At 38.6% G+C, this 27,758-nt stretch overlaps 1 protein-coding gene across 1 annotated transcript in view; it reads right to left on the bottom strand.

The window, feature by feature from the left end:
- The window catches only part of PFKFB2 (6-phosphofructo-2-kinase/fructose-2,6-biphosphatase 2), a 43,443-nt gene that overhangs the window by 2,157 nt on the left and 13,528 nt on the right, over positions 1 to 27,758 (bottom strand). The window contains exons 5-16 of the mRNA XM_083359281.1: positions 19,821 to 19,887; positions 19,111 to 19,185; positions 15,882 to 15,938; positions 13,955 to 14,079; positions 12,561 to 12,768; positions 11,296 to 11,442; positions 10,749 to 10,853; positions 10,013 to 10,142; positions 8,578 to 8,640; positions 8,054 to 8,124; positions 1,805 to 1,990; positions 852 to 874 (exon numbers count right to left, since the gene is read on the bottom strand). Coding sequence (XP_083215407.1) covers positions 852 to 874; positions 1,805 to 1,990; positions 8,054 to 8,124; positions 8,578 to 8,640; positions 10,013 to 10,142; positions 10,749 to 10,853; positions 11,296 to 11,442; positions 12,561 to 12,768; positions 13,955 to 14,079; positions 15,882 to 15,938; positions 19,111 to 19,185; positions 19,821 to 19,887 — 1,257 coding nt within the window. The remainder of the gene's footprint in view (positions 1 to 851; positions 875 to 1,804; positions 1,991 to 8,053; positions 8,125 to 8,577; positions 8,641 to 10,012; positions 10,143 to 10,748; positions 10,854 to 11,295; positions 11,443 to 12,560; positions 12,769 to 13,954; positions 14,080 to 15,881; positions 15,939 to 19,110; positions 19,186 to 19,820; positions 19,888 to 27,758) is intronic.

Below are 27,758 nucleotides of genomic sequence, written 5' to 3' on the forward strand. Positions count from 1 at the left end.
ATAGGGACCGCTATGGTTGGAAGGTAACAGCATTCTGTGTGCCTTTGGCGTCTAGTCATGCCGGCCACATGACCACAGAGACGTCCTCGGACAAGCGCTGGCTCTTCGGCTTTGAAACGGAGATGAGCACCGGCCCCTAGAGTTGGAAATGACTAGTATGCATGTGTGGGGGAACCTTTACCTATACACACACACACACACACATACACATACACATACAATACATACATACATACATACATACATACATATATATATATATATATATATATATATATATATGATAATTGCATTGGAACATTGGAATACATTCCTAGCTGAGATAAGAAGTCTAACATGCTAGTTGCCTTTTAAGAAAGGCCCACATGACATTTCAAAAAAAGACTTTTAGATGACTTTCTAATTGCATTTTAGAACTATTTAATTCTAATTTTAAATTTTAAACCATTTCTGCATTGCTTTCATTGTTTTTGATTGGCTCCTGCTAAAAACCAGCAGCTGTTTCTTCAGGAGCCGTATATACATAAGACAGTACTGCATTGATTCATGTAAGTTGAGCAGGAATATTTATGGTAACATGGCCTGTACTTGTGCTCAGAGTAGACTTCAACAAATATGGTTACATCCAATCCTTTTTAGTTGTATTTGATTAATCTTACTCAGGTGAAATAAATGTTAATCTTATGACCATACCATATTTCACCCACCCAAAATTTATTTTTCACCAAGATGATTTGATACAGTACTTTCTCTTTATGCAAACTTTTCTTCTAAAGTTCTCCTCTTCTCTTGGAAAATGTCCGTTAATCAGAAACATATGAGACATGTAAGCTGTTCTTAAGGATACTCACATGCAAGGGCTTTCCATCTGAAGCTGTAAAGAAAGAAAACAGCACAGGAGAAGCTCAAGCTTCAGTTGTAGGAAGTAAAAATAAGCAAAAAGAAAAGAAAGAAAAGAAAAAGGGAGATAGCATATGGCAAGAGAATGAAAACCCTCCCCTCCCCCAATGACTGCAAAATCCTGCATGTGCAACGTTCAGTGTATTTTATATAAATAGAATATATTGTGTAGAATATTGTCTATGTTTCTATTATGTATTTACCTTATGCACCCTACAGATTCACTTTAACACCCCATTTTCTTTTTGTTAAAAAGGCAGGAGAAAAGTAAGTGGAGAAAATAATAACAATAATAATCATAAAGTATTATTATTTTTATTGCCAAACTTAAATTGTTACAAAAGAGTAATATTCAAGTTTAATCCTCAAGGCTGAAAACTTAAAAAAAAAAGAAAATAGCCTTTTTTCCAAATAAAAATAGTACCAGTCCCATACATTCCTTTGTACCCATCTTTTAAAGTCAACTTCCTCTTACAAAATCACATTTTATTAAATTACACTATAAAAAGGCTTCAGAAGAACATCCATCTGATGTACAGATGCAGCTAGAAAGGAATCTTGGCAGTGTGTAGACAGATAGATAGATAGATAGATAGATAGATAGATAGATAGATAGATAGATAGATAAACAGTAACAGCAAAAACACCATAATGGTTGTTCACTGAAGCCTGGCCTATCATAGCAGCTTCAGTCCAGCTTTCCGTAACTTTATAGACTTCCAAGAGATTTGGACTGAAAAACACAAAATTTATACTCGACTGTTCCAACTTTTAGTTGCCTTTAAGAGATAAGAAACATTTCTATGTTGTGAAACCCCACAGTTGCAGGTACTCTTTAACTCCCTTTCTTTTTCTTGTTTGTTTTGGCAGTGGTTCAAATTGGAGTAGAGGTTTAGGATATTACCGCCTGAACACTCTCTTGAAGCTTTTGTTGATCTTGAGCCTCCTGGAATAGCAGGGATACTGCCGGGTTGAGAGGCTGACTCCCAACACTGTAATTGCGAGGCCGTTTTACTGTGTCCGGACTGGCTAGTGGTGTAAAGCTGTTTCTTCTCATCCTTACAGGGGTTTGGCTCTTTGGAAGGTTATTCTGATTAAAAATGGAGGATACCATAAGAATGATAAACTAACCCACAAAGCAAAAACAATGCCACTGACTGTTTCTGATGCCAGGCTATCCATCCAGGTATTCCCACCCCTCTAATAATCTCTGCCCTACAGCATACAATGTGGTAATGAAAATCCTGCTTCCTAAGACATCTAAGAAATGTGAATATGAGGAGCATCCAAGAGTGCTGGTACACAACTTATCTGCTTGAACAAGATAAGTAGAGTTTTGCTGAGCCCACCCTTTTTTCCCCACGGCATTCCCCATGCCTAGCCCCAGAAAGCTGATATGAAGGACTTGGGTAAGCCATGTAACAGTACAGAATAGCAGCAAATGACTTCAAGAGGCAAAGGGAACAGGCAAAAAATTGGTGCATAAGTCAGCATTGGATGCAATCTTAATTTTATCCATGTCCTCTGGGGCAAAATGGATTTTGCCATATATTTTACTAAAGATCTGCAATCTATCAACTCCTGAACCACCTCAGGCCACACGACCAAAATGCATGATGTGATTTTTCTTCTTATTCAAATAAAAAGCATGAAAATACTGAAGTTTTAACCTCCTGAGAAAATGAAACACTAAGGTTTTATTTACCCTTCTCCTAAGCATACTTGGGTCAATAGGTCAAACCTGTCAAACTTCATACTACGTCCAACAGTAAATATCAACTTTTCAGAAACAATATCCCCACATTCAGAAGCTCCTCAGGCTCAATACACCTAGGTCAGTTAATTTATTGCAGAAGTAATGTATATGCAGATATTGATTCCTGTAGAAGGCAGATCAAACTTCGTTTCAATTATGTCATCCCTGAGTTTAAATTTTAGATTATTAGAAGTCGTATTAGCTATCCCATTTCATCCAGTCATTTAATGCATCCTACTGGTCAGCAGCTAATATAGTACTAAAACTATATAACACGTGAGCGCACACACAGACACAGACACCACTCTAGGGGGAGCCAGTTTTGAGGCCTCTAACACAAGGCCCAGACCAATAAAAGCACAAAACTGTTTGGCAAGAAAGCATATTAAAAACAAACATAAAAAAGTGTACTGCATACCCGCTAGATCTTTTCCTCTTAATGGATTTCTTGCCATTCTTTTCCCAGCCTTGATTGCTGGGCACATTTTTCCTTGTTTACATAAAGATTTTGTCTGGCTGAGAATGGTTCCTGTTCTGCCAACTTAACCTTTACAAATCCCTTCCTTCCTTTTCTGATAATGTCACTGCTACAATCTCTAGGGCCTTCAGAATCTGAATTTTAAAGAAGTGACAATTGCTCACCTCTTCAGTAAACCAAGGGGGAAATCATAATGGAGTAAGGAACTAATTTTGTCTGTTCTTAATTGTAAAGTTTCTGCAACTATGTTTTTTAAAAAATAGAAAGCATCTTATTTTGCCTACATCTTCATTGCAATTTTTGTAAACAGAGAGAAGATCCTGTCTTTTAAAATATTAATTAATTAATTTCCAAATTAATAAAACATAATGTTTAATAAGAAATTCATATTTTTAAAGAGAAAAAATGACTAGAAGTATTTGTTTCTGATAAATCTGCAGTGGAAAAAAATAAACATGACTAAAGGCTACTTACATATTAACTGCTGCTTGTACGAGTCATAATAGGTAGAAAATATTTTTTTCTCATAAATTCTGTAATTTCAGCTTCTGTTTTAAAATGCGTACTTTGATTTGCATAAGTAAGGCAACTCTGACACCAGAGGAATGTTGTTTCAGTAATCTATGCTACAGTCGAATTACAATAATGTGATCATTCAGACATTGCAATTGGTACACAGTGATCATTTTTAAGGTACAGTTGAAATATGTGATATCTCTACTATACCACCTGTATTGGCCACAGGTCTGTTTTCAGGTTTTGCTATTTAAAACACTATGTGATTTGGATCCAGGTTATTGGAAAGTTCAACTTTATCAGTATTAAGCTGCCTACACTTGATCAGGGCTGAAGGTCTTGTCTATCTTTCAAAGTAAATAATTTAACAGTACAGTGGACAGGGCCTTTTGAAAAGTAACTGTTGAAACTCTTTCACCTAATTCCTTTTCAGTGGTAGCTTTCAGGCCCTTTATTACACCAAATGTACCTATTTATCATGATATTAAACTATTTTAGTAGGATTTTGTTATTTTAGCAACTTTTCAATGGTAGTTTGGGTAGAAATGCTTGTTTTTAAAATAGTGAACAAAGTTATGTTCAGATATTAATTTTCCTACAAAAAAGCCTGGGATGAGGTGTCAATTTCTATAGATTAACTCAGGGCTTTTCAACCAATGGTACGGGTACCACCTGTGGTACATTGGCATCTAGCAGGTGGTACGTGACCATCCTAGAAAAATGGTAGGGGGGGGAATGAGCTGAACCAGTGGCAGCACTGCACAAGCCTGAGCGAGAAATGGCTGGACCTCCAGGGCTGTCAGGGCTCACTGGAAGTGCCAGGATCAGCGCCAGGCTCAGTGGAAGCGCCAATCAGTTGGAATCTTGCAGCATCTCCAGGGTCTTGTGATTTACATTCAGGTGCTTGGCAACTGATTCATACTTATGACGGTCACAATTTCCCAGGGTCATGTGAAGTGACCAAAACCTGCTGCAACCACCCAGCAGATGGGGGGAATAAAAACCAAACAGCCCCCCACTCTACCCCCGCTGCCAATCCTCAACAGAAATGCTCTCAACAATGAAAACCTTGGACAGGAGGAAGAGCGCCGCTGGGCAGGCAGGCAGGTGTCTTGCTTGGCTGTGGCTTGGGGGGGCACCTTTTTCAGTGCCTTTGTAACTTCTAACAGTCACTAAGTGAACTGTTGTAAGTCAAGGACTACCTGTACTTCATCACTTTTTTCCCTTTTTTTTTTTTGGTCATCAAGTTTTTGACACTTTGCTAGGTGACTGTGGTACTCTGATGTTACCATATCCTAAAAGTGGTACAATGGGTGAAAAAGTTGAAAAGTCCTGGATTAACTCACAGCAAGTTAGTAGTTGAAAAAAAATTGATTGAGAATTAGAAATAGAGCACAGGGTATGTATTTCATGCTATATATACATAAAATAATAGCATGCAAAGAATAGGGGTGAAATTCAAGGATCCATAGACAGATTTCTTTCTTTCCCTCTCTTAATTACCATTAACAGCTGTTCTGTAGACACATCAGAGCAAAATATTAAAAGTATCTGGGGATTACAGATAGAAAAGAAAATTTTCCTTTTCCAATTTTGTCAGCATAAATCTTTCTCATCAGCACCACTGTTTTGTATATTATTTCTGATATAAGATTGTTATCCAGTGCTCACTTGGGTCAACAGAATGGGTATTCACATACAATAGGGACTTTTAAGCTACTATTTTAGATATTTTTTTCTAATACAGGACAAATATATACTGGTATTACATAAGAATTTGTACAGTATCTACTGTTGCATAGAAATAATTTCTGTGTTAGGAGACTGAAGTGAGATTTTATTGCTTCCTCTGATCCACTAGATTCCTGAATGGGTAGGATGCATGACTAAGTCCTCCACACCCTATGACAGTTACAGATGGAAAAAAATTTCCCAAGAGGAAATTTTCCATGAATATATCTTATGACTAAATGACTAGGAAACTTCACTCAGCTTTTAAAATAGAAATTATTATTGTTGTGGCCTTCACATTTTTGCAGTTTAAATCTGAAGTCAACATTTTCCCCCACTAGATTATGAAACAAAATTTGAGGCTACTCTTTTGCAATCAATAACACTATATAACATAGCTTAAAGCTTTGAAATGTAGAAATAGAAGTATATTGGAAAGCAGATATCTAACCACGAGTATTAAACTGAAATTATCTCCTTTCAATTGACCTTGACCACTGGAGACTATATGAACATTGTTTTCCTGGCAATAATACAGAAGTGGATGGCTCTTCCTTTGTTTGGGATTTATTTCTCCTTCAAGTTGCTGATTTAGTGTGCAGCCCAGGTGTTTCTCTGCTGTCCCATCAAAGATTGTTCTTGACAATCTGCCAAGAACAGATACAGGCTGCTATCTAGAACTTTACCAATTAATTGAAAAAGATTCAAAGCGCATATGTGAAATACCAATTTGCATGAATTAATCTAAATGCATATTTGCAAGTTTAAAATTAATGGCATTCATTTCAATTAAATTAAATACCAATTTGCATGAATTAATTTAAATGCATATTTGCAAGTTCAAAATTAATGGCATTCATTTCAATTAAATTAAATATCAATTTGCATGAATTAATCTAAATGCATATTTGAAAATTTAAGAATTAGTGGCATTCATATCAATGAAAGTATTTCTAAAAATCTGCGGAATGATTTTTTCTCACCACCAAGTTACACACTCCTCCCTGTATATTTACACATTGCACTAAGCCACAGTTTGTTTTATACATGATTTGTTGAGCAAGACACACAACACTGTTGGGATGGGGCCTGTGTATGGGTTCTTAAAGGCCTAACCAGCCAATAGGAAAGTATGTTTAAACAGAATGTCAGTATTGCTTTTATACTTAATATTGAAGAAAATAAATATTAAAAGTTATGTTACATTTGTCAGGAGGGTCAAAGCAATTGTGTCTTTCTCTATAAATTAACAAATAAGAGATCATGCTAATAATGTAAACAAAGCCAAAGAAATACTACGTTATGGGATATTTGATCTGGCATGCAGAAATGTAATTAATATGAAATCAGACAGTGTTGCCAGGTACAATCTGGCAAAGAACTCAGAGCAAAAGAAGTGAAAGCACAGTTTTGGAAAGCACAATCGAACATCAAAAACAAATGAAGCATATTCTATCTTATTGTGCATGTGAAATGACATATTTGCTAAGCCTAGAAGAAGTACCTGTTATTTTTATTGATAAAGTACTTGTCAATTCCCTTTGTTGAGGCACTTTGTATCTCCACAAAGTCTTATCTGCAAGTTTTGGTAATTCAAAAATGTTTTTTATATGTGTTGACTTTGTGCAGAAGCCTCTTCTGCCGTTTCCAGTAGATTAATAGAAGAGTCAGAGAGACTTCTGTACAAATGCAGCATCTTCACAGAATCTTCTTTTGGTTGCTAATGTAAAGTGAGGCAACATGGCTCTTGGAGGTGGGGCCACTATTTCACACAGCATCATGAGGGGTGCTTCACATGGGCCTTCATCATCACAAAGAAGCGTTCTGAAGCTCTGCCCAAGCTAATATTTGCAAACAGAATAAAGCCTTAGCAGCCCCTTCTCAGAAATGAAGCATTTACAATATTTTTACATAATTTTTACCAATGAAGCTAGCTATACAGTTCTTCAGAGTGGATCTGAAATTAAACCTGGACATAGTTGTTCTGTCTTGATCTGCTCAGGTTCAATGTATATGCTCAGGCATATACATAGAATGAAGGCTACTGCTAAGCTTGTAAGCCGCCCTGAGTCTTCGGAGAAGGGCGGGATATAAATGGAATTAAAATAAATAAATAAATAAAATAAATAAATAAATGTGAAGCAATGCCCTTAATCAGTCACTGATTGTTACATAGGTAATAGACTTCTTCCCTGTTTAAAGTATTCAGATATTTATGGATTTTTGTTGCCTTTCTTGTAATTCTGAAAATTATGTTATATTGTACCACAATGCTAATATTCTCTGAATCTGTCTTTCTAATTTGGCCCTTGTGAGTAGCGTTCAGCTAAGCTGACTCTCCTAATAATCCTTTCATTTTTTTTAAGTCTGCATTTTGTGGAGTATTTAATATGTCCAATGTAGCTATCCACAAACTATCACCAAACATTTATCAATAATTATTTATCAATAATTTTTATGAATTTAGTTTATGGTTTCTATATTTATGAAAATTTGCTTTTCCCACAGTTTTAGGGAGAACAAAAGAAATGAAAAACCCATTATAAATATAGTACTGTTTTCACCCTTCCCTTTCTTGAGAATTGCCTAAGATTGACCATGACTAAGTCAGAAATGAAATATAAAAGAGATAAGAAGATAGAGGAGTTATAACAGAAAAAAATAATACATACCACTGTGGATGGCTTATCCCGGTGAGTGTCTACAGCTTCAACATTCAGAGAAATCATTTCTAATTTACAGCCTTCATAAAATTGAAAATATACAGAACTTTAGGCACCATTTTTAGAGAGGAAGTACTATACTATCATCAGAGAAATGAAAAGCAATATTTACCAAGGAAAAGACCTGAAATACTTGAGTCCCATAGACTCCAAGAAGTATTATGCCAAAGTAGGCAAGAATTAGACACAGAAGACTCAGTTCTCACTGTAATTATTTAATTAGCTATTCCCCAACAAGTCACATTTAATTTAGTTTATCATTAATTTCTCATGTTTTATCAGGAAAAGTATCATGATTTATAAAGGGAAACTGATATGGGTAAAAGCTCCATGTATAACTAAAAATAATATATAACGTACTAATTATGTTTATTAATTCAAAAAATAGAAGTTACTTGATCTAAATGAAATATATGCGAAATAGATATTTGCATTACTGATTTCCTCTCCCACATAAATAAATAAATACTTGCCATAAGCAACTGGTGTAAGCTTAAAGATGGTATGAAGAGGACATCTTAAATAAGGCAATTCATCTAAGATAAAGTAATAAAAGTTAAACAGATGTGCTGACACAGTGATCTAAAATACACATTATACTTTGATTTAACCAGAATGTAATATATATTAATGAACAAACCTGCAGGTTCTGAAAAGTGACACACAGAGAATCTTAGAATTAGAACTGAGGGACAGAATAGAGGCAATACAACTACATTCTCACACAATTCGTGAGAAATGTGTAGAAATTTAACAGTTTCAAGATGGAATTCAATCTAATTACCATAGACTATCCTAGACTGGGGATGGTTAATGTAGCAAGTAATTAACCCAGTAATACTGAGTAATATTTAAAGAACATAAAGTAATAATAAATATAAAAATAGATAAATAAAATTGCAATAAGCCTGGTCAAATAATAATTTCACACTTTATTGGAGATTACTGGCTGTAATATCAGTAAAATCCACTGAATGTGTATATGTATGTTTTGAAAGTGCCCCAAATGTCAATAACTTTATGCAGGGCAATCATATCTAGTATGGAAAATAATCAACAACATGAACCAACTCTGTTTTAGTTAACTATGGCAACTTTATAAACTCAGGAGAAAAAGAGGAAAACTATGTGTGAATATGAAGGCTGAGTTTCATCTGGACTAAAGCAGGCAAAAAGGAAAATTTCCCCTCCTTGCACATTGCAGTCCTTAATGAAGCCTATTTTCATGGCTGCTATCAATATTGTTATTTCTTAAACTGATGTGGTTACTAATTAGAACCATGGTGGCGCTGTGGTTAGAGTGCAGTATTGCAGGCTAACTCACTGCTGACTCCAGGAGTTCAATTCTGAGTCAAGGTTGACTCAGCCTTCCATCCTTCCGAGGTCAATAAAATGAGGACCCAGATTGTTGGGCCAATAGGCTGAGTCTGTAAACCATTTAGAGAGGGCTGTAAAGCCCTATGGAGTGGTATATAAATCTAAGGGCTATTGCTATTGTCATACGTAGTTCGTAATTTATTTCCTGTCAAGGAGGGGAAACCTCTTGGTAATTGAAGGCTAAATACAGTTTGGTTTTACTAGCTAAAGGCAGCATAGCAGTGGTGGTTGGGGCTGTGAGGTAATGGTAGGGCAATGTTAAAAAAGGAAGCAGTTCAGAAACTATGACATTAAAAAAAAATCAGCATCGAAAAACAAAGCTCCTTCAAAGAGTTGCCATTGAAAAGTACCAAAGAAAAGAACTACAAGCTGAAATTCTATGGCAAGCTACAATGATCAACTTCAAGTATGTGAACTGGGGATCTAAAGCTTAGAGAAGGAACTGTGTGAGCTACATCTAGACTGCTCATCTCTATTCTAGATAATCACTGCCTTATTTCTGTGTGCTATAAAAAGAAAAGTTTTTTTTACCTGCACTCTTATCAAGAAAATAGGCCAATAGACATCTCATAACTGCCTGGTGAGAAATAACTAGGACATTTTCTTGACGTTCCAGTTCCATAATTACAGGTTCCAAGCGCTGGACCAAGTCTTGGTAAGACTAAAGAAGCCCAAGAAAAATATTAATCAAAAAGAGGGAAGTTGCCAATAAATATGTTGTTAAAGTATCCAAATATTTTTTCTACCTAGCTCACTATTTATTATAGTTTATCTACTGTATCACATACATTACATCATGGGCCTTTCTTGGAAAATTTAACATAGCTTACATGCATTGTTTTGATTTGGGAGAAGCAAGATTTCTAAATCAAGATCTTCCTAATTCTTTATTGGCATCACTATAACACCTGAACATCTGTCAGTGGGTATAATTGCATAATTTGAGATGATTCATAAGGTTCTGATAGCATTTTGGATTTCAGAATCTAACAGTGTATTAGAATTAAGACTCTGAGGATAAGAATAAGAATTTTTGGAAGCAATTATGCCATACTAAGACTTGCTGTGTTTCTACCCTAAAACGATAATGCTTGTTTATTATGCCATTCTTCAACCAGCTCCAGGAGAATTGTATATTATAGTTCATTTTTTAAAATTATATTTAAGGGCAATTGTTGCAACACACTTCAAACTCTAACAAATCAAAGCAGTAACATTTAGTTTAGCAACAATATTTAGTATAGCAATGATAAACAAAAGAACACACTTCTCCTCCAGGATAGCGGTAAAGATATTTTTCTTGATCTCGAAGTGCAAACTCTTCTGGATATTTTCTCTGAATCTCTTCATACGTCATTTCTTCACATACTCCCTAGAAAATTAAGAACTGAACTCAAATGAATATAATTTAACTTAAACACATTTGTCTTTTCCAAAACTTACATTTATTCAAGCATGACAGCAGATATATTCTATCATCTATTATTCCAGAACAAAGAGAAGCTTGACAACATTGAACCTTATGTATCGATAAAAAGCACTTAGTGACTGCAACCATAACTGTCCTATTGAGTTGGGATTTTTTAATTTAATGTATGAAGTAGATAGATAGATAGATAGATAGATAGATAGATAGATAGATAGATAGATAGATAGATAGATAGATAGATAGACAGACAGACAGACAGACAGACAGACAGACAGACAGACAGATGAAATTGTATGCAGCTTATCTTTAAGGCAATGAAGATCACTCGAAAGTATATCACCACTATCCCAAGACCAGTGATTAACTTTTCTGCCATTCTACTCACTGCATCAATTTCATTCAGTATCTTCCATTGCTCATATGGTACTCCTAGGGCTTCTGCTGTTTGGATTGTTCTTTTCAATTGGCTAGTCCAAACTTTCAGATCCATAATCTCTTGCTCGTTGATAAACCTTTTCAGTGCTTCAGCAAACTAGAAAACAATACAGCATGATTAAGATTTGCCCTTCCCTATTATGAAGATAAGGACAGCAACTTGGCTTTGTGCTGCTTACATTATCAGGGAAAATTTGTAAGGTGGCAATGGGAACAGTGGTTTGGAAGCTGTAGTAAGCAACTCATCTCCCCAAGTCATACATAGCTAAAATTTTATAATCACAAAGTTCAATACAAATTTTGCCATTTTTCTTGTACTGTAGCCAATGGTCATAGCCCTTTTTTGTTTCCAACTGTTGTGCTACAATTCCAACTGTAATAGAACGGTTTTTGATAGAAAAGAATTTAATATACTGTTAATATATTGTTCTGAAGAATTCTTCCATCTTACAGACCGATTTTAGAGACGTACAATGGACTGTAACAGGGATGAAAGAAACCTTCCATCAAGGAAAGGTAATATGACTGCAATCCATTATCTAAAAATAACATATCAGACAGTGGGTTATACAAACAATTACAATTGTTTGTGTAAATTGTTTGTATAAGAATATTTCTATTGTAAACAATTCTATCGAACTTGGCAGAGTTTCTGTGATAACTATGTATTCTGATTTACACTAAAAGTAATCTAATCTTTAATATACTACTCAGGTACCAAGGAATGGGTTCCTTTGAGTAATCCCAATCTTTAAGGGTAAAATAACTAGGGATGGAGGATATCACAGAGAAAATTTGAGGTATAAATGCTAAACATTCATTTTATTTAAAACACATTTTATCATTGTTAATGTTGTAAGGTGATGATATCTATGGGTATTCTCAGAATACTATTTAGTACAAAATCGAACTATTCTTCCAGCAAAAATTAATACATTTAGAATGTAATGTTTGTTGTTTTGAGCACATATTTCTGGTCTTAAGCTGAACTGAAAGTAAATGTGGGCAGAAAATCTGCCTTAATTTAGCTGTTAGTATGCAAATTCAAGTAGCTCTTGTCTGTAATTCATTAAAGCAACAGGGGTGCAGAAAACATGTTATGTATAGGAGTTGTAGACAACTAAAATGTGTGTGCTTTGATGGCCTCTTTGCCTTGAATTTGAAACACAGAAGATCCCTACAAAATATGCACACTTCCTGTGAATTAGACCATACCTGCTTCCCACGTGTGGACAGGCCCGAATCTCCACCTATCTTTCTAATAAGGTTGCATTCACTTTCTCCATGTCTACAGAGATAAATTGTGCGTGGCTGAATGTGAATATTCATGAGATAATAGACAATTTTAGTTTGGATGTAGTCTTGGACCCGGTTGACCAGAAAGCGCTGCCCAACATTGATAACTTTAATGAAAGAAAGGTCTCTGTAATTAAAAAAACAAACAAACCAGAAATTATTAGGTATCAAGTCATCACACAATTATTCAATGTCTGTTTTTGTAACTTAGGGAGAGTGCACCAAAAAATAAATAAATAAAGGTGAAAGGCTGATGCATAAAATAGCTGAACTAGGTTATTTTAATATGAGAACCAATTTCTAATTATAAATTAGACCTGGACAGATTCCAAAAGATGTTTCAGAGATGCTGGAGGATGAATAGCCCCCACCCACTGCACAGCTGTACAATGTAATGTGATCCTAGGAAAAGGTGCAGCTGTACTTTTCACTTCTCCACTAGTCCAAAGGACCTTCTGGAGATCAAATCTGAAATACACACACACAGAGAGAGACACACACAATACACTACTCCAAATCAATGAATGAGAAGTGGCAAAAGATATTTGGAAAGCAGAAAGTTAAAAGCTTATTTCTGCGGAATCGTGAGGAGAAAAACCCATTATATTTTAACATATAAAAAGCATCTCTGACTAATGAGATACTTTTTAAAGTATACAAATTACTAAAATATTTAAAAGCTTTTTAAATTATTTCTCAATATTGCTAAAAAAGGGGAAGTGATTCCTGGACCAGTCCCAGATCAAAACAGGTGTTACTAAACCTGATTCTTGTACTAGAAATTCTTTCTGTTCTTAATAAGTAAGAACCAGTAGCCCTTGCATGCATAACATCTCTGAGTTCTCCACTGTTCGCTCCATTTTCTACAATATCCTTCCCATAATATCCTCCCATCTGTTCTTCCATCCATTTCTACTCCAAGCACATGCAGTAACCATGATCCAAGAAGTATCAGTGGAATGAGGTACGGTAGAAGGTGACTTTTCAATTCTTTTCCCCCTGGCAGCCTCATGGAGCAGTCTCACCTGGGGTTTCTTTTAGAGTGGACTAAGGCACAGGGAGTTTAGAACGAAACAAATGTACCTGAAAAACTGTGTTGAGTATTGTGATCCCAGAATGTTCCTCCCTTTGAATTTCATCAAGTTTATAAGGAAGACCTTATCTTCCCCTGTCACAGCCCAAACCTATTCAGGAAGAGGCTTTTCACAGGGAAGGTCTTCAGAAAAGTCACCTCTGCCTGGTCTTCCATTGGTGTGTCCCGGATCCAAGTCTATGATCAAGAATTCCCATGATTCCTTTGCTGTGCATCTTACTTGTCATAATCAACTGGATCAAGGGGTTGATAGGTGACTTTGTAACATTCTATTCTCTTCAGAAAATCTTCCATCACATTTTCTCGGTTTCTTTCTGGATAATCTGGACTGGAGACTTTAACTTCCTGGTGCAACCAAAACAAACTTTTTGAAAGATAAACTCTGTATCTATACAGAAACTTTATAGACATAAAGAAATAAACAGTGGTGATAACAATCTTAAGCTCTATAATAATCAACTATTTTTAATAAACATCTTCTAACAAGACATAGAGTTTTCATCAGTTTGGAATAGATACACAGAAATGATTTTTTTTTAAAAAAAAACCAATTGCACTAGTTCTAATACACAGATATACCTTCCAAGATTAATAACCAGCTTCCAAAAGTTGATCCAATTCATTTAATTAGGTACCATTTTTGCAGATTCTAATGCCCAAATAATTTTAAGAGACTTTTTAAAATCCTATAATCCATTTATTTTATAAATACATCTAATGAATATACTTTCAAAAGTATTACATCGATGTTTGGGAAAGCATTACCTGCTTTAATGTTGTCTATTTAACTGAGACAACACTATTTTTAAGACATAACACAACAAAAACATATATTTTAATACAAAATATTCTAGCATTTATGCATACTGTCAGGACCCACCCCAAACCACGTCTTAGGAAGACTCTTATTAGACAGTTCATAGGGGAATCTATGTTAATCTGCTGCAATAGCACTTATAGTAATAGAGCACTGTAAAACCTAAACTTTTATTATAATATAAATATATACAAACTGGTGCATTAGATAGATTGATCATTATCTTGAGATAGATAGGCATGTATATTTTTGGGTGCAATAGGAAAAGAATACTCAGGGAAATGACACCAGATAATGAAAAAAAAGTCATTATTGATTGTTGGGTTTCACACAGAAACTTTTCCATTGGTAAATTGATTAACTCTTACAGTGAGACAAGAAATCTTAGCTTGTTTTACTCTTGGGAACAGTGTAAAATATTCCAAGAAAACCCAAGAAAAATAATTAATAAGCAATTCTTATAACTCCTCAGACAAGTATCATCTACCTACATCAGGCAACTCTAGATACCCTAGCCTGGTATTTATGGAATAAGTATAATCAAACCAGGATATATAGTGGTTACATAATCACACAGTAGAGCAAATATTCCCCTCTCCCCAAAGAAACAACAATACCGTATATCAAGGGTTTATGTCCTACATCCCTATGGCCTATGCATGCTAAGATATCCTGTGGTTGTACTACTGCAATGGGTAATTATCCCCTATCCAGCCCTTTATGGCATATGGCCTGAATATCTAAGGACCACTTCTCTCCTCATTAGATCTAACAGAACAATGTTAGCTGATGGAGCATTAGTTACACACAATTGCTACCAGGATGTGTCCATTTACTTTATTTACGTTTATTGCACTTTTTGCTTTGCTTTTAGACACTGTATCTGTTTTGATTTTTTTGTATGTCACCCAGAGCCAGTATTCAGTTTATACAATCTATTATTGTATAAACAAACAAACACTAAAGACTCTAGCACTCTAATATGTTGCGGTCACTGTAGGGCAATATAATCTCGGCAAAATTAAATTCTGTAAAGGAGAAAGGTTTGTGCAGAGTGGGACAGAGCTAACAGAATTAGCAGACTAATACTCAGTGCCCAGTTCAAGGATTTACCATCTGTATTTATCTTCCTATTTTGCACTCTTTTTGGTGTTGCACATACTGTGTCTGCTTTGAAAACATGATTTCTCACTGGTTTGACGTGGATCTAACTGGTTTGACTTCTAACTCTGGCTATAGAGCCTAAGCTTAATAATGCTCCAATGATGCTCATTCTTTCTTCAGCAGGAATGACTGAGCAAAAGAAAGCGAGAGAATGTAAAATACTAACCAATATATTGGCAGCAATGACTTCTGGATCATCACAGACAGATTCCACAAAAAAAACCTTCAAAAGAAAAAATGAATTTTAATTTCTAAAATACAAAAATACTGGAGCCAGGATAAAAAAAAATTTCTTTCAAGAACTGCCTTTCTGCAGAAGTAATTTGTTCATGGCGGCACTGCATACCAAGATAAGGGTAGGTCAAAGAAAACGGTGGGTAGAACCAGACCACAAATGGGTGGTGTCCTATCTTTACAGTACTATCTTCTTTCTCTCTCTCTCTCTCTCTCTCTCTCTCTCTCTCTCTCTTCTCGCATTTCTCTCTCATCCTCTTTTCCCTCTCTTCCATCTTGCAGACTGCAAGAAAAAGGACAGATGGTAGGAAATGGTTGCTTTCAGGGGTTTTTTGAACCTGAATCAAAGTTCACCTTCGACTAGAAGATGAGGATTTTCAATTAACAGGATGTGACCAAATGGATCTTTTTAAAATGTGATAAAAACCCAAGCAACTATTGGATCCCCCAATGCATCATTTTATCATCTGCATATTTAACTGACCAATAATTAACCATTAAAAATCCACAGCAATATACATGTTTACAAAAATTCCAGTATGATCAATTTAGGGTTGCTTACTGACTCACAGGCATAGCACAATATGTCTTTTGGAAAAGACTAGTCAATTTTCTGCTGGAACTTGTCTTAGCTACTTCTTCAAATATGACTGTATGCTGGACACAAAGTCAGCTGAATAGAAAAAATGTTGATGAAGCTAGGGTACTTATTTATGTTGTAGGAATAGCAAAGTTTATTTATTTAAAGAAATTCACAAATTGGTACATGAGATTGCCTATGGCAAAAGTACTTTTTCATTTGGCAAATCAAAGTTAAAGCAAAAGACAAATGTCCATTTGCAACATCCTGGAATCATATGATTTCCACTGTATTAACAATATCTCAGGGGCTGCCACAAAGAAGAGGAAGTCAAGTTATTCTCCAAAGCACTGAAGGCAGGACAAGAAGCAATGGATGGAAACTAATCAAGGAGAGAAGCAACCTAGAACTAAGGAGAAATTCCTGACAAGTTAGAACAATTAACCAGTGGAACAACCTGCCTCCAGAAGTTTTTAAGAAGAGACTGGACAGCCATTTGTCTGAAAGGGTATAGGGTTTCCTGCCTGAGCAGGGGATTGGACTAGATGACCTCCAAGGTCCCTTCCAACATCATTATTATTATTATTATTATTATTATTATTATTATTATTATTATTATTATTATTATTATTATTCATTGCACAGTCAGATGTTCAGACTGGATTTGGCATTTTTGTCTACCTATCGAGTTCTTACCAAGGACCTGGGATAGACAGATGTGGATGTTTGATGGTATTACAGATATCGTCGCAGGATGGAAGCAGTTCCTAGTAAGGCCACCTTTTGCAATTGACTAATGGTGAATTTGTCAATGCCAATGGTGTTCAGGTGGTGCTCCAGTTGTTTTGGGATTGCACCAAAGGCGCCTATTACTATTGGTACTACCCTTGCTTGCCTTTGCCACAATCTTTCTATTTCTATTTGTAGGTCTTTGTATTTTGTTATCTTCTCCAGTTCTTTCTCGTCTATTCTGCTGTCTCCAGGCTCTGCCACGTCCACTATCCAGACTTTTTTGTCTTTCTTATTGACAATTGTTAAGTCCGGGGTGTTATGTTGCAGGTGCTTGTCTGTTTGAATTCTGAAGTCCCAGCACAGTTTAACTTTATCATTTTCTATGAGTTTCTCTATTTTATGATCCCACCAGTTCTTGCTTACAGGCAGATGATATTTGTTGCAGATCTTCTAATGCACCATTGTTGCTACTTTGTCATGCCGCTGTTTGTAGTCAGTCTGTGCGATCTTCTTGCACTTATCAGGTGGTCCACTGTTTCTTCAGCTTCTTTGTATAGGCGGCACTTACTGTTTGTTGCTATCTTCTCAATTTTGACTTTGTATGCATTTGTCCTTAAGGCTTGGTCTTGTGCAGCCGGAATTAGTCTCTCGGTCTTTTTCTTCAACTTTCCTGTTCTTAGCCATTGCCAGGTTATTGTCTGCTTTCCCAGCTATTTTTTTTTAATGTACTGGGCATGTAGTGCTTGTTCTTCCCATGCCTCTATTCTGTTCTTCATTTGGTCTTTCTTGTAGGCCAGTTTGGTCTCTCCAATAGTCAATAAGCCTTCCTGATATACTAATTTGGGAAGTTGATGCCGGCAGCAGGTGTTCCGGATTATCTAAGGGAACACCTGCTGCCAGCATCAACTTCCTATCGTCCTGTGCGCTCCCACAGGGAGGGCCTTCTTAGGGTACCGCTGGTTAAGGAATGCCGGCGGGTTATTCCCAGGGGAAGGGCGTTCTCTGTGGGCGCACCGGCCCTTTGGAACCAGCTTCCCACAGAGCTTAAGACCGCCCCCGACCTTCGCTCATTTCGTAGGGACTTGAAAACTTGGTTTTTTGAGCTGTCTGGCCCAGACTGAGGGGTTTTAATTATTTAATTAATGGGGTTTTAGTTAAGTTCAAGGATTAATTTAATCTTAGTTTTAATCGTTTATAATTGTATGTGATGTATTTTAACTTTTAATTTTCCCTGTAAACCACCCTGAGTCCTACGGGAATAGGGTGGTATATAAATTTAAATAAATAAATAAATAAATAAATAAATAAATAAATAAATAAATAAATAAATAAAAATAATTTCAGTGCATCTTCATCATTGTCCTTCAGATATTGTTCCAAAGCCATTTTTTCTTCTTCAACCATCTGATGTACTTGCAGCATTCCGTGTCCACCTATTTGCCTTGGTAGATAGAGTCTGTCAATGTCACTGCGTGGATGAAGGGCATGATTCATTGTCATTATTTTTCTGGTCTTTCTATCCATTGCTTTTAGTTCTGCTTGGATCCAGTCCACTATTCCAGCTGTGTATTATTATTATTATTATTATTATTATTATTATTATTATTATTATTATTAATCTGACTTCATACTAGAGCAAAGTTCAAACAAAATGTCCCAAAAGTGCTTTTTTCCCAAAAGGAACTGGACTTCATTTTTTCCTTCATCTCTGAAGAAACTTCTTGGATGAGAAGTGAAACATCTTCAAAGAAAAAAAAAGTCCAGTTGCTTTTGGAAAAAAACACTTTTGGGACAACCATGACCTCAATCACTGAGAATCTTCATAGACACTTTGCAACAAAATAATCACCTTAAAAGAATTTTCTTTGGCGAAAGCTAAAATCATATCCCGTCTTTCTCGTGTTGTGTTGGTTGCATCAAAGACCTGAACAAAAAGCAGAAAAAAAGATGGATCATGTTGGAAGTGACTTATAATTGGACCCTGCACTTATGTCCATCCCAGATCCCCATGGTTATAAGATCAACATTTGGACACCTCGCAACCAGCATGTATTTATAACATTTGCAACATCCTGGAGTGCATATGATTGCCATTTGGGACCTTTACAGGGGATTTCTAACAAGCAAAGTCAATATGGGAAGCTACAAAACAAATGTGGTGATTTGCTTAACAACTGCACAGAAAAGCACATAAAATCAGGTGCTGCTCATATAATAATTGCATTTTTAGTGATAAAACTTCTGATTCTAATTGCCGTCATAAGCTGAGGACTATCTGCATGCCTCCAATTAAGTCTGGCTTCAGCATCTGGTGTACCTTGGCTATTCCAGGTCCTACCATCCCAGCAAAGCCACGACTGATGCCTGGCCAATACACCTTTAAAAAAAAATAGGTTTAATGCTCCAAGGATCTCTTCTGGATCCTTCAGATGTTACTGAATTATAAATCAGCCAGGGTTGTGAAAGTTAAGGGTGCTGGGAGTTGTAATTTAACAGTATTTTGAACGTCAGTTTCCCATCATTGCAGCATTATGTCCCAATGATCAGGTGTGCACTTACAGCAATCTGGCCAGACTCTTCCATTAGATAAACTTTCACATCTTCAAGGGCTACCAAGGCACATTGTCTGAAAGGAAGGAAGGAAGGAAGGAAGGAAGGAAGGAAGGAAGGAAGGAAGGAAGGAAGGAAGGAAGGAAGGAAGGAAGGATAATTTAATGAGAACTCAAGCCATCCAAAGTAATCATTCAGTTTCATAGATATAATTTTATCTTGCTCATGCACAACACTACTGAAGTTAAGATTCAGGTAAGCCTGACAATGTGAATCTAATTTCTGAACTGTCTAATTCACAATTTAAAGACTATGGACATGAAAAAAAAACTTAACAATGAACAGCAAAGAATTTATGCCATCTAGTGGTGGAAACAAGTAGTTAGTAATCTAAAATAACAAAGTACGGTATATAAACTGTGATTAAAAAAACAAGTTGTGCTTAATATTAAAAATGCATAACAATGAACAAGTAAAAAAGAGGTTGAGAGATAGGCCTAACCAAAACATCATATGCATTTCTGGAAGTTTTAAAAATCTATACAATCTATCAGGATCAGCAGAACAGTGGGAAATAGGCCAAGTACTATGTTTAGGACAGGGGTAGGCAACCTCGGCTCTTTTATGACTCGTGGACTTCAACTCCCAGAATTCCTGAGTCAGCTGACTCAGGAATTCTGGGAGTTGAAGTCCACGAGTCATAAAAGAGCCGAGGTTGCCTACCCCTGGTTTAGGAGGTCTTCAGCAGCAGCTTTTATAACATGTAATGAATGGAGTCTTTCGATGACATTTTGGCTGCCTGTAATAAAAGTATTAAAGAGACGAAGTTTGGTCAGTGATCAAAGCACTAGGGCAGAAACTGAGAGACCTTGAGTTCTAGTCCTTCCTTTTTTTTTGTTTTAATTGAAAAGTTTTAAAATACAATTTTCCTTTAAGAGTTCTAGTCCTTCCTTAGACACAAAGCCAGCTGGGAGTTGGGCCTGTGGAGAAAATAGGAGGAGGAAAGTGTGTTGGATATCTTCGCTGCCTTAGGTTATTTGTAAAAATAATAAAGGTGGGATACAAATTAAATAAATAAAATAGGTATTAATCAACTGTGCTGACAACAAGGGCAGGACTTTGAAATAGAAAGGCCACTCCTTAGGAGCCACATCCCTTGACATTATTCATTTCCTCTTTGCTTTCCAATTTCCTTCAAAAAGATAACAGTTAAGTGGAAAGCTCCATTACTTTGCCCTCGGCTGGCCCTTCACTTTTGAAAACAAGAGGCCACATACATACTGGTGTGAGAGACCAGTTGGGGTAGGTTTATCCCAGTAGCCCGTACTCTGTCCACACCAGGTTGGATGCCCAGCTGTAGTGAGAGGGCGGTTGGGCTTCCTTTGCCTGGCTCCGGCTCAGGTGAGAGCGGAGCCGGATTGGTGGACCTGAGGTACTTTCCGGACTCAATATCAATGTCATCTTGATATTATTTTAATACCATCTGACTACCCATTTGTTAACAACTGCCCTATGTGGATATTTTTTATTATATGGCTCGTTTGCACTACTCCAATGCTGACCTGTATGCCCTCAGGAGGGCACCTCCCTTCTGGTTACGACCTGCCGCCTTTTCCTCCAATCCCCTTAAGGACGGGCCCAATTGTTGGGACCCCGAGAGGTGGTTGGGCGAGGCCTCTGGTGGAGATATATTAAGAGGCCAATAATATGTTTTCTAGCCGGCTGTTTTAAAGGGTTAGGGAGGGGGGAATGGTAGGGCTGGGAGGGAATTTAATTCCATTTATATCCCGCCCTTCTCCGAAGACTCAGGGCGGCTTACAAACTTAGCAGTAGCCTTCATTCTATGTATATGCCTGCTTATTAGGGCTTTCACACACACACCCCAAGCGGCATTATTACAAAGTCAGCTTAATTGCCCCCAACAATCTGGGTCCTCATTTTACCTACCTCGGAAGGATGGAAGGCTGAGTCAACCTTGAGCCTGGTGGGATGCGAACCTGCACTAATTGCAGGCAGCTGGTGTTACTTAAGGAGGCATCAGCCCACCAACCGGTCGTCAGTCCAGGCCTGAAATGGTTCCCGGCGAGATGGGGTTAGGGTTCGGGTCTCCTGGTTTCCCTGGCATTGGGGTGGGGTTTCAAATCCCCACGACGATTGGGAACGGCAGCAGGCAGTTACATGGAGGGCCATATCAACACCTGGGATCGCGCCCACGCTGTCTTCAAGCGGTGGCATGCTCCGACCCTCCAGTTGGTACCCATTTATCCGGGGGTGAGAGGGATCAGGCCCCTGAGCTCAGGATGGTGTACTTTAATGCCAGATCCGTTGTGAACAAGGCTCCCCTCATCCGTGATTTGATCGAGGAGGAACACGCGGATCTGGCATGCATTATAGAAACCTGGTTGGGCTCAGAGGGAGGTGTCCCTCTGACTGAGCTTTGCCCTCCAGGTTTCTGTGTGTTACATCGGCCACGGGCTCAGGGCAGGGGCGGTGGGGTGGCGGTAGTTATACGGGAGACCTTATTTCCGCAGGAGACCACTATTGTACAGATAGGCGGGAGTGAATCCCTCCTCCTGAGCTGTGGCCCTAGGGCTCAGTTGGGCTTGTTGCTAACATACCTGGTGCCCAGCTATGTAGCAATGGCCCTGCCCGAGCTTCTTGACGTCCTCTCAGGGTTGACGGTTGAGTTTCCCAGACTTATAGTTCTGGGCGACTTTAACCTGCCTTCTCTGGGAGGGTCATCTGAGTTAGCCTGGGAGTTCATGGCCTCCATGACAGCCATGGACCTGACCCAAGTAATTCAGGGTCCGACTCATGGGGAGGACACACTCTTGACCTAGTTTTCTTATCTGGGCAGTGGTTTGATGATCTGGGAGGGGGCTCGCCAACTATTATCCCCCTGTCATGGTCCGATCATCACTTCCTGCGGTTAGTCTTCCACTATGCCACCCCCCGCTGATGGGCTGCGGAACCGACCAGATGGTTCCGCCCCAGGCGCCTAATGGATCCGGAACGGTTCCAGATGGCGCTTGGGTCTATACCTATCCCCCTCGCTCACAGCCCAGCCGACGCCTTGGTGGATGCCTGGGAAAGGGCTGCCACCGAGGCCCTCGACTGTGTTGTACCCTTGCGACCCTTGACCCGGCGCAGATCCCGGTGGGCTCCATGGTTTTCTGTGGAGCTCCAGGAGATGAAGCGTCGGAGACGAGGTCTAGAGAGCTGTTGGAGATCCAGCCGGTCTGAGTCTGACCGGTTGCGGTTAAGAACCTTTACAAGGTCTTATCTCGCGGCAATGAGGACAGCGAAGTCTAATTACTTCACTGCCCTCATCGCATCCACAGATAATCGCCCGGCCGCCCTGTTTAGGGTGACTCGCTCCCTCTTTAATCAGGAGGTGAAGGAGGAGCCCTTGCAGGGGTGAGCCGAGGACTTTAGCTATCATCTGACGGACAAAATCGCTCAGATTCGAGCCGGTTTGGATTCTGACTGGGCAGAGACTGATGGGGAGGAATCGAGCGGTCTAGAGAATGTTACCTGGAGTGAATTCGATCCTGTGACCCCAGATGAGGTGGACAGGATCATGAGGAGACTGAGTTCCACCACGTGTTTATTGGACCCGTGCCCCTCCTGGCTGGTATATGCAGCCCGGGAGGAGACACGAGGCTGGTTCCAGGCAGTAATAACTGCTTCCTTGAGGGAGGGTACCTTCCCTGCCGCCTTGAAGGAGGCGGTGGTGAGGCCCCTCCTCAAGAAGCCTGCCCTGGACCCAGCTATTTTGAATAACTATCATCCGGTCTCCAACCTTCGCTTTCTTGCGAAGGTGGTTGAGAGCATGGTGGCACTTCAGCTCCCTCTGTTCCTGGAGGAAACTGATTATCTGGACCCATACCAATCGGGCTTCAGAACCGGGTACAGCACGGAGACGGCATTGGTTGCACTGGTGAATGATCTCTGCCGGGCTCGGGACAGGGGTTGTTCCTCTGTCCTAGTCCTATTAGACCTCTCAGCAGCTTTTGATACCATCGACCATGGTATCCTACTGCGGCGTCTCGGGGTTGGGAGTGGGGGGCACTCTTTTACAGTGGTTCTCCTCCTACCTCCTGGGTCGCTCGCAGTCGGTGTTGATGGGAGGGCAGAGGTCCGCCCCAAGGCCTCTCGTTTGTGGAGTTCCTCAGGGGTCGGTTCGCTCTCCTCTCTTGTTCAACATCTATATGAAGCCGCTGGGTGAGCTCATTCGTGGTTTCGGGGTGGGGTATCATCAGTATGCTGATGATACCCAGCTTTTTCTTTCCACCCCGAACCAACCCAGTGATGCCCTCGACGTGATGTCCCGTTTCCTGGAAGCGGTCCGGGTTTGGATGGGGAGAAACAGGCTTCGTCTCAATCCTGCCAAGACTGAGTGGCTGTGCATACCGGCATCTCAGACTAACCAATTTTTTCCATCGTTAACTATGGGGGTGAGGTGTTACCCCCCATTGATAGGGCCTGCAACTTGGGTGTCCTCCTGGATTCACGGCTCAGTTTGGAAGATCATATAGGAGCCGTGGCCAGGGGGGCTTTTGCCCAGGTTTACCTGGTGCACCAGTTATGGCCCTATCTGGACCGAGATGCCCTACGCACAGTCACCCATGCACTCGTGACCTCCCGGCTAGACTACTGCAATGCTCTCTACATGGGGCTGCCCCTGAGGACCACTTGGAGGCTTCAGCTGGTGCAGAATGCAGCCGCGCGAGTTGTGATGGGAGTCTCCCGATACTTCCATGTAACACCTCTTCTCCGCGAGCTGCATTGGCTTCCAGTTGCCCTCCGGGTGAGATTCAAGGTGCTGGTGATAACCTATAAAGCCATAAATGGCATGGGCCCGGATTATCTAAGGGAGCACCTGCTGCCAGCATCAATTTCCCATCGTCCTGTGCGCTCCCACAGGGAGGGCCTACTCAGGGTACCGCCAGTCAAGGATTGCCGACAGGCGATCCACAGGGGGAGGGCGTTCTCTGTGGGTGCGCCTGCCCTATGGAATCAACTGCCAACAGAACTCCGGACTTCCCCCAACCTTCGTTCATTTCGCGGGGACCTAAAAACCTGGCTCTTTGAGCTATCTGGTCTGGACTGAGGGGTTTAATGTTTTTAAATTGTGATTTAATTTTTGTGGCTAGACTTAATTTAATTTATTTTAATTTTATATTGGATTGTTTTTAAATTTTGCCTTGTAAACCGCCCTGAGTCCTTTGGGAATAGGGCGGTATATAAACCAAATAAATAAATAAATAAATAAATAAATAAATAAATAAATAAATAAATAAATAAATAAATAATACAGACAAATCTAGTGAACACAGTTGAAGAAAAACTGTGGCTGACAACTGGATGGGAGTCAGATGTTCAAGGAGGAAGATGGACTTTGGTCTGCAGGCTTAACCCCGAAGCATTTGAGGGTGCCTACCTTTCAGCTGAAAGACAAGAAACTATTACCACTTGAATTTGGCACTTTAAAGATGCCAATTTTGTCATGCCATCTCTCTGTCTCTGTCTCTGTCTCTCTGTCTTTCTGTCTCTCTCTGTGTGACCACATTTATTCTGTCACATTTACTTTATGCCACCTAATGGTGGAAAAAGGCAATAAGTGATAGAAAGGAACATAAAGTATACTTGGTTAGTTTTCTGATGATACAGAAAATTTTGCTTTATCCAATACAGAAGATAGATATTACTGCTAGCTATTATGCTTTCAGAAATAAGTCAACATTTTGGCTGAACTTAAAGGTTTTCTGCAGATATACTATTTATGGTAGTATCATAATATATATGTAACACAATTGATAAATGTCTGGATATGAACATTTTGAGCTTCTATAGCAAATGAAAAGGCACAGCATTTTTCCAGGAGAGATAGAGATTCATAACATTCCCTACATTATATCAGGATTATAAAGCTGTCTAATTATATCAGGTCCTACTGGTGAAAACTCTCATAAAAGGTAAGCTATTCTGAATTGTCAATTCTTGAAAAACAATATGGTTAAACTTTGTTTTATCTCAATCTATATAATATCTCTATATAGAATTAAGGAGAAATTTCCTGACAGTGAGAACAATTGATTAGTGAAATGGCTTGCATCCAGAAGTTGTAGGTGCTCCATCACTAGAGGTTTTAAGAACAGATTGGACAGTCATTTGTTCAAGATGGTATAGAGTCTCCTGCTTGAGCAAGGGGTTGGACTAGGAGACCTCCAATGTCCCTTCCAACTCTGTTATTCTATGTAATTCTATGTTAGGTTTAACATTGCCTCCAAAGAATTAAAGACAAATTAAGATTTCTTCACACAAAGCAAGCTTAAACCATTCCCTATCATGACACAGTCTGTGACATACCCACCAACTATCTCAGCGTAATAAACAACAAGAGCAGACTAAGGTCCATGAAAGGTTGTGCTGTAATAAACATTTCAGTTTAATTCAGTTTAAATCAACCATTCTTTTTCTGCAGAAAGCCGCCACTTTCTAGAAATACCCAGAACTCATCATTTCTGGCCTAAACTAATCAGGAGATGTTGGTTTATGGTAGTGGTTTGGACTGGGTCTAGCTTGGGACCCACTTGGCTTGGAACTGCACAGACCAAAAGAAACTACAGCAACTTTTTCATTGTGGCTTCCAATATTACCACACACTCCATTTGCTTCTCTTTTTGCTGTAACAGGAAGTTTTTTTAACATATCCAAGTTTCTGCTGGTCTGTGCTGTAATTGGATATATTGCAATGCTTGCAGATTTCTGTATCTAAAAGTTACCAGCAAGCACAGTGCTTTTAAACATGTGAAAGGCCTGGGGGAAAACTGTTCCTCTGAACTCTTTCCATCCCACTTTCTTCTTGCAGCAGTCTAAGACAATGTATTTTTTTTCTCCATTGTTTTTTGTCTCTTTTGAAATCAACAACTAACTGTCCTTATATCTCAAGTGAGTTATGTCTCAGGTTCTGCTATAAATAAAAAATATTGATCCATTGAAGTATTTGAAATATTAAATGATATTTCAGATGCATTTCTTCCTCCCCATTTTTTTTCTCAGTCCCACTTGGCCCTGTTAGCAATAGATCCTATGTCTTTTCTGAACTGTGAGGCTGAAGGACTTTCTCAGAGCTATATGTGAGGAAAACACTATAAGGAGGAATACAGTTTGTAAGTTTATTTGTGTTACTATCGTGTTGTTGAAGTATGGTTGCTTATTACTTTGAAGAGCTATTCCCAGAACAACCAAGATCCAGGTTTTCCTGAGTAAGGCTCAAATGAAAACTTAACCCAGAGGTTCTCAACCTTTGCAATACAGATATTACTCAAATTAGATCCCCAACTGGGGCCAGAGTTTAGTTGCTAAGTGATGCTGTAGCTAACAGAGTCATCATGTGACTCGACCCAATTTGATGACCATTTCTACTGCAGCTGTTAAACAAAACACATGGTTGTTAAGTGAATCACACAATCTGTCTTTCCCAATTGACCTTGCTTATTGGAAATCTGCTGGAAGATCACAAATCACAATCACTTGACCCTGAGATGCTGTAACAGTTAAAAATGTGAGCCAGTTGGCAAATGCCAAAATTGCAATTATGTGAAGGTGGGGGTGGCACAACTCTCGTAACTTTGAGGACAGGTTGTAAGTCACTTTTTTCCAAGGCCATCATAACTTCAAAACTACCATTAAACAAACAGTTGTAAGTCAAGAACTACCTGGACTGCAATGTCCTAAATAATAAATCATAAAACTAAATAATAAATCATGAAATTAATATTAAATAATACTGTTCAGCTTGGTATTTGATTTATTAGTAATATTTTAATATGCCAATTCCACATAAATGTTCAGCAGTTTTTAAAACACTCCGTAGTTCTCATAAAGACAATAAAGCAAACCCACACCTCCCAAATCCCTCCCTCATCCATTATAAGCTCC

Source organism: Vipera ursinii (assembly GCF_947247035.1).
Source record: "Vipera ursinii genome assembly, chromosome: 3".
NCBI lineage: Eukaryota > Metazoa > Chordata > Lepidosauria > Squamata > Viperidae > Vipera > Vipera ursinii.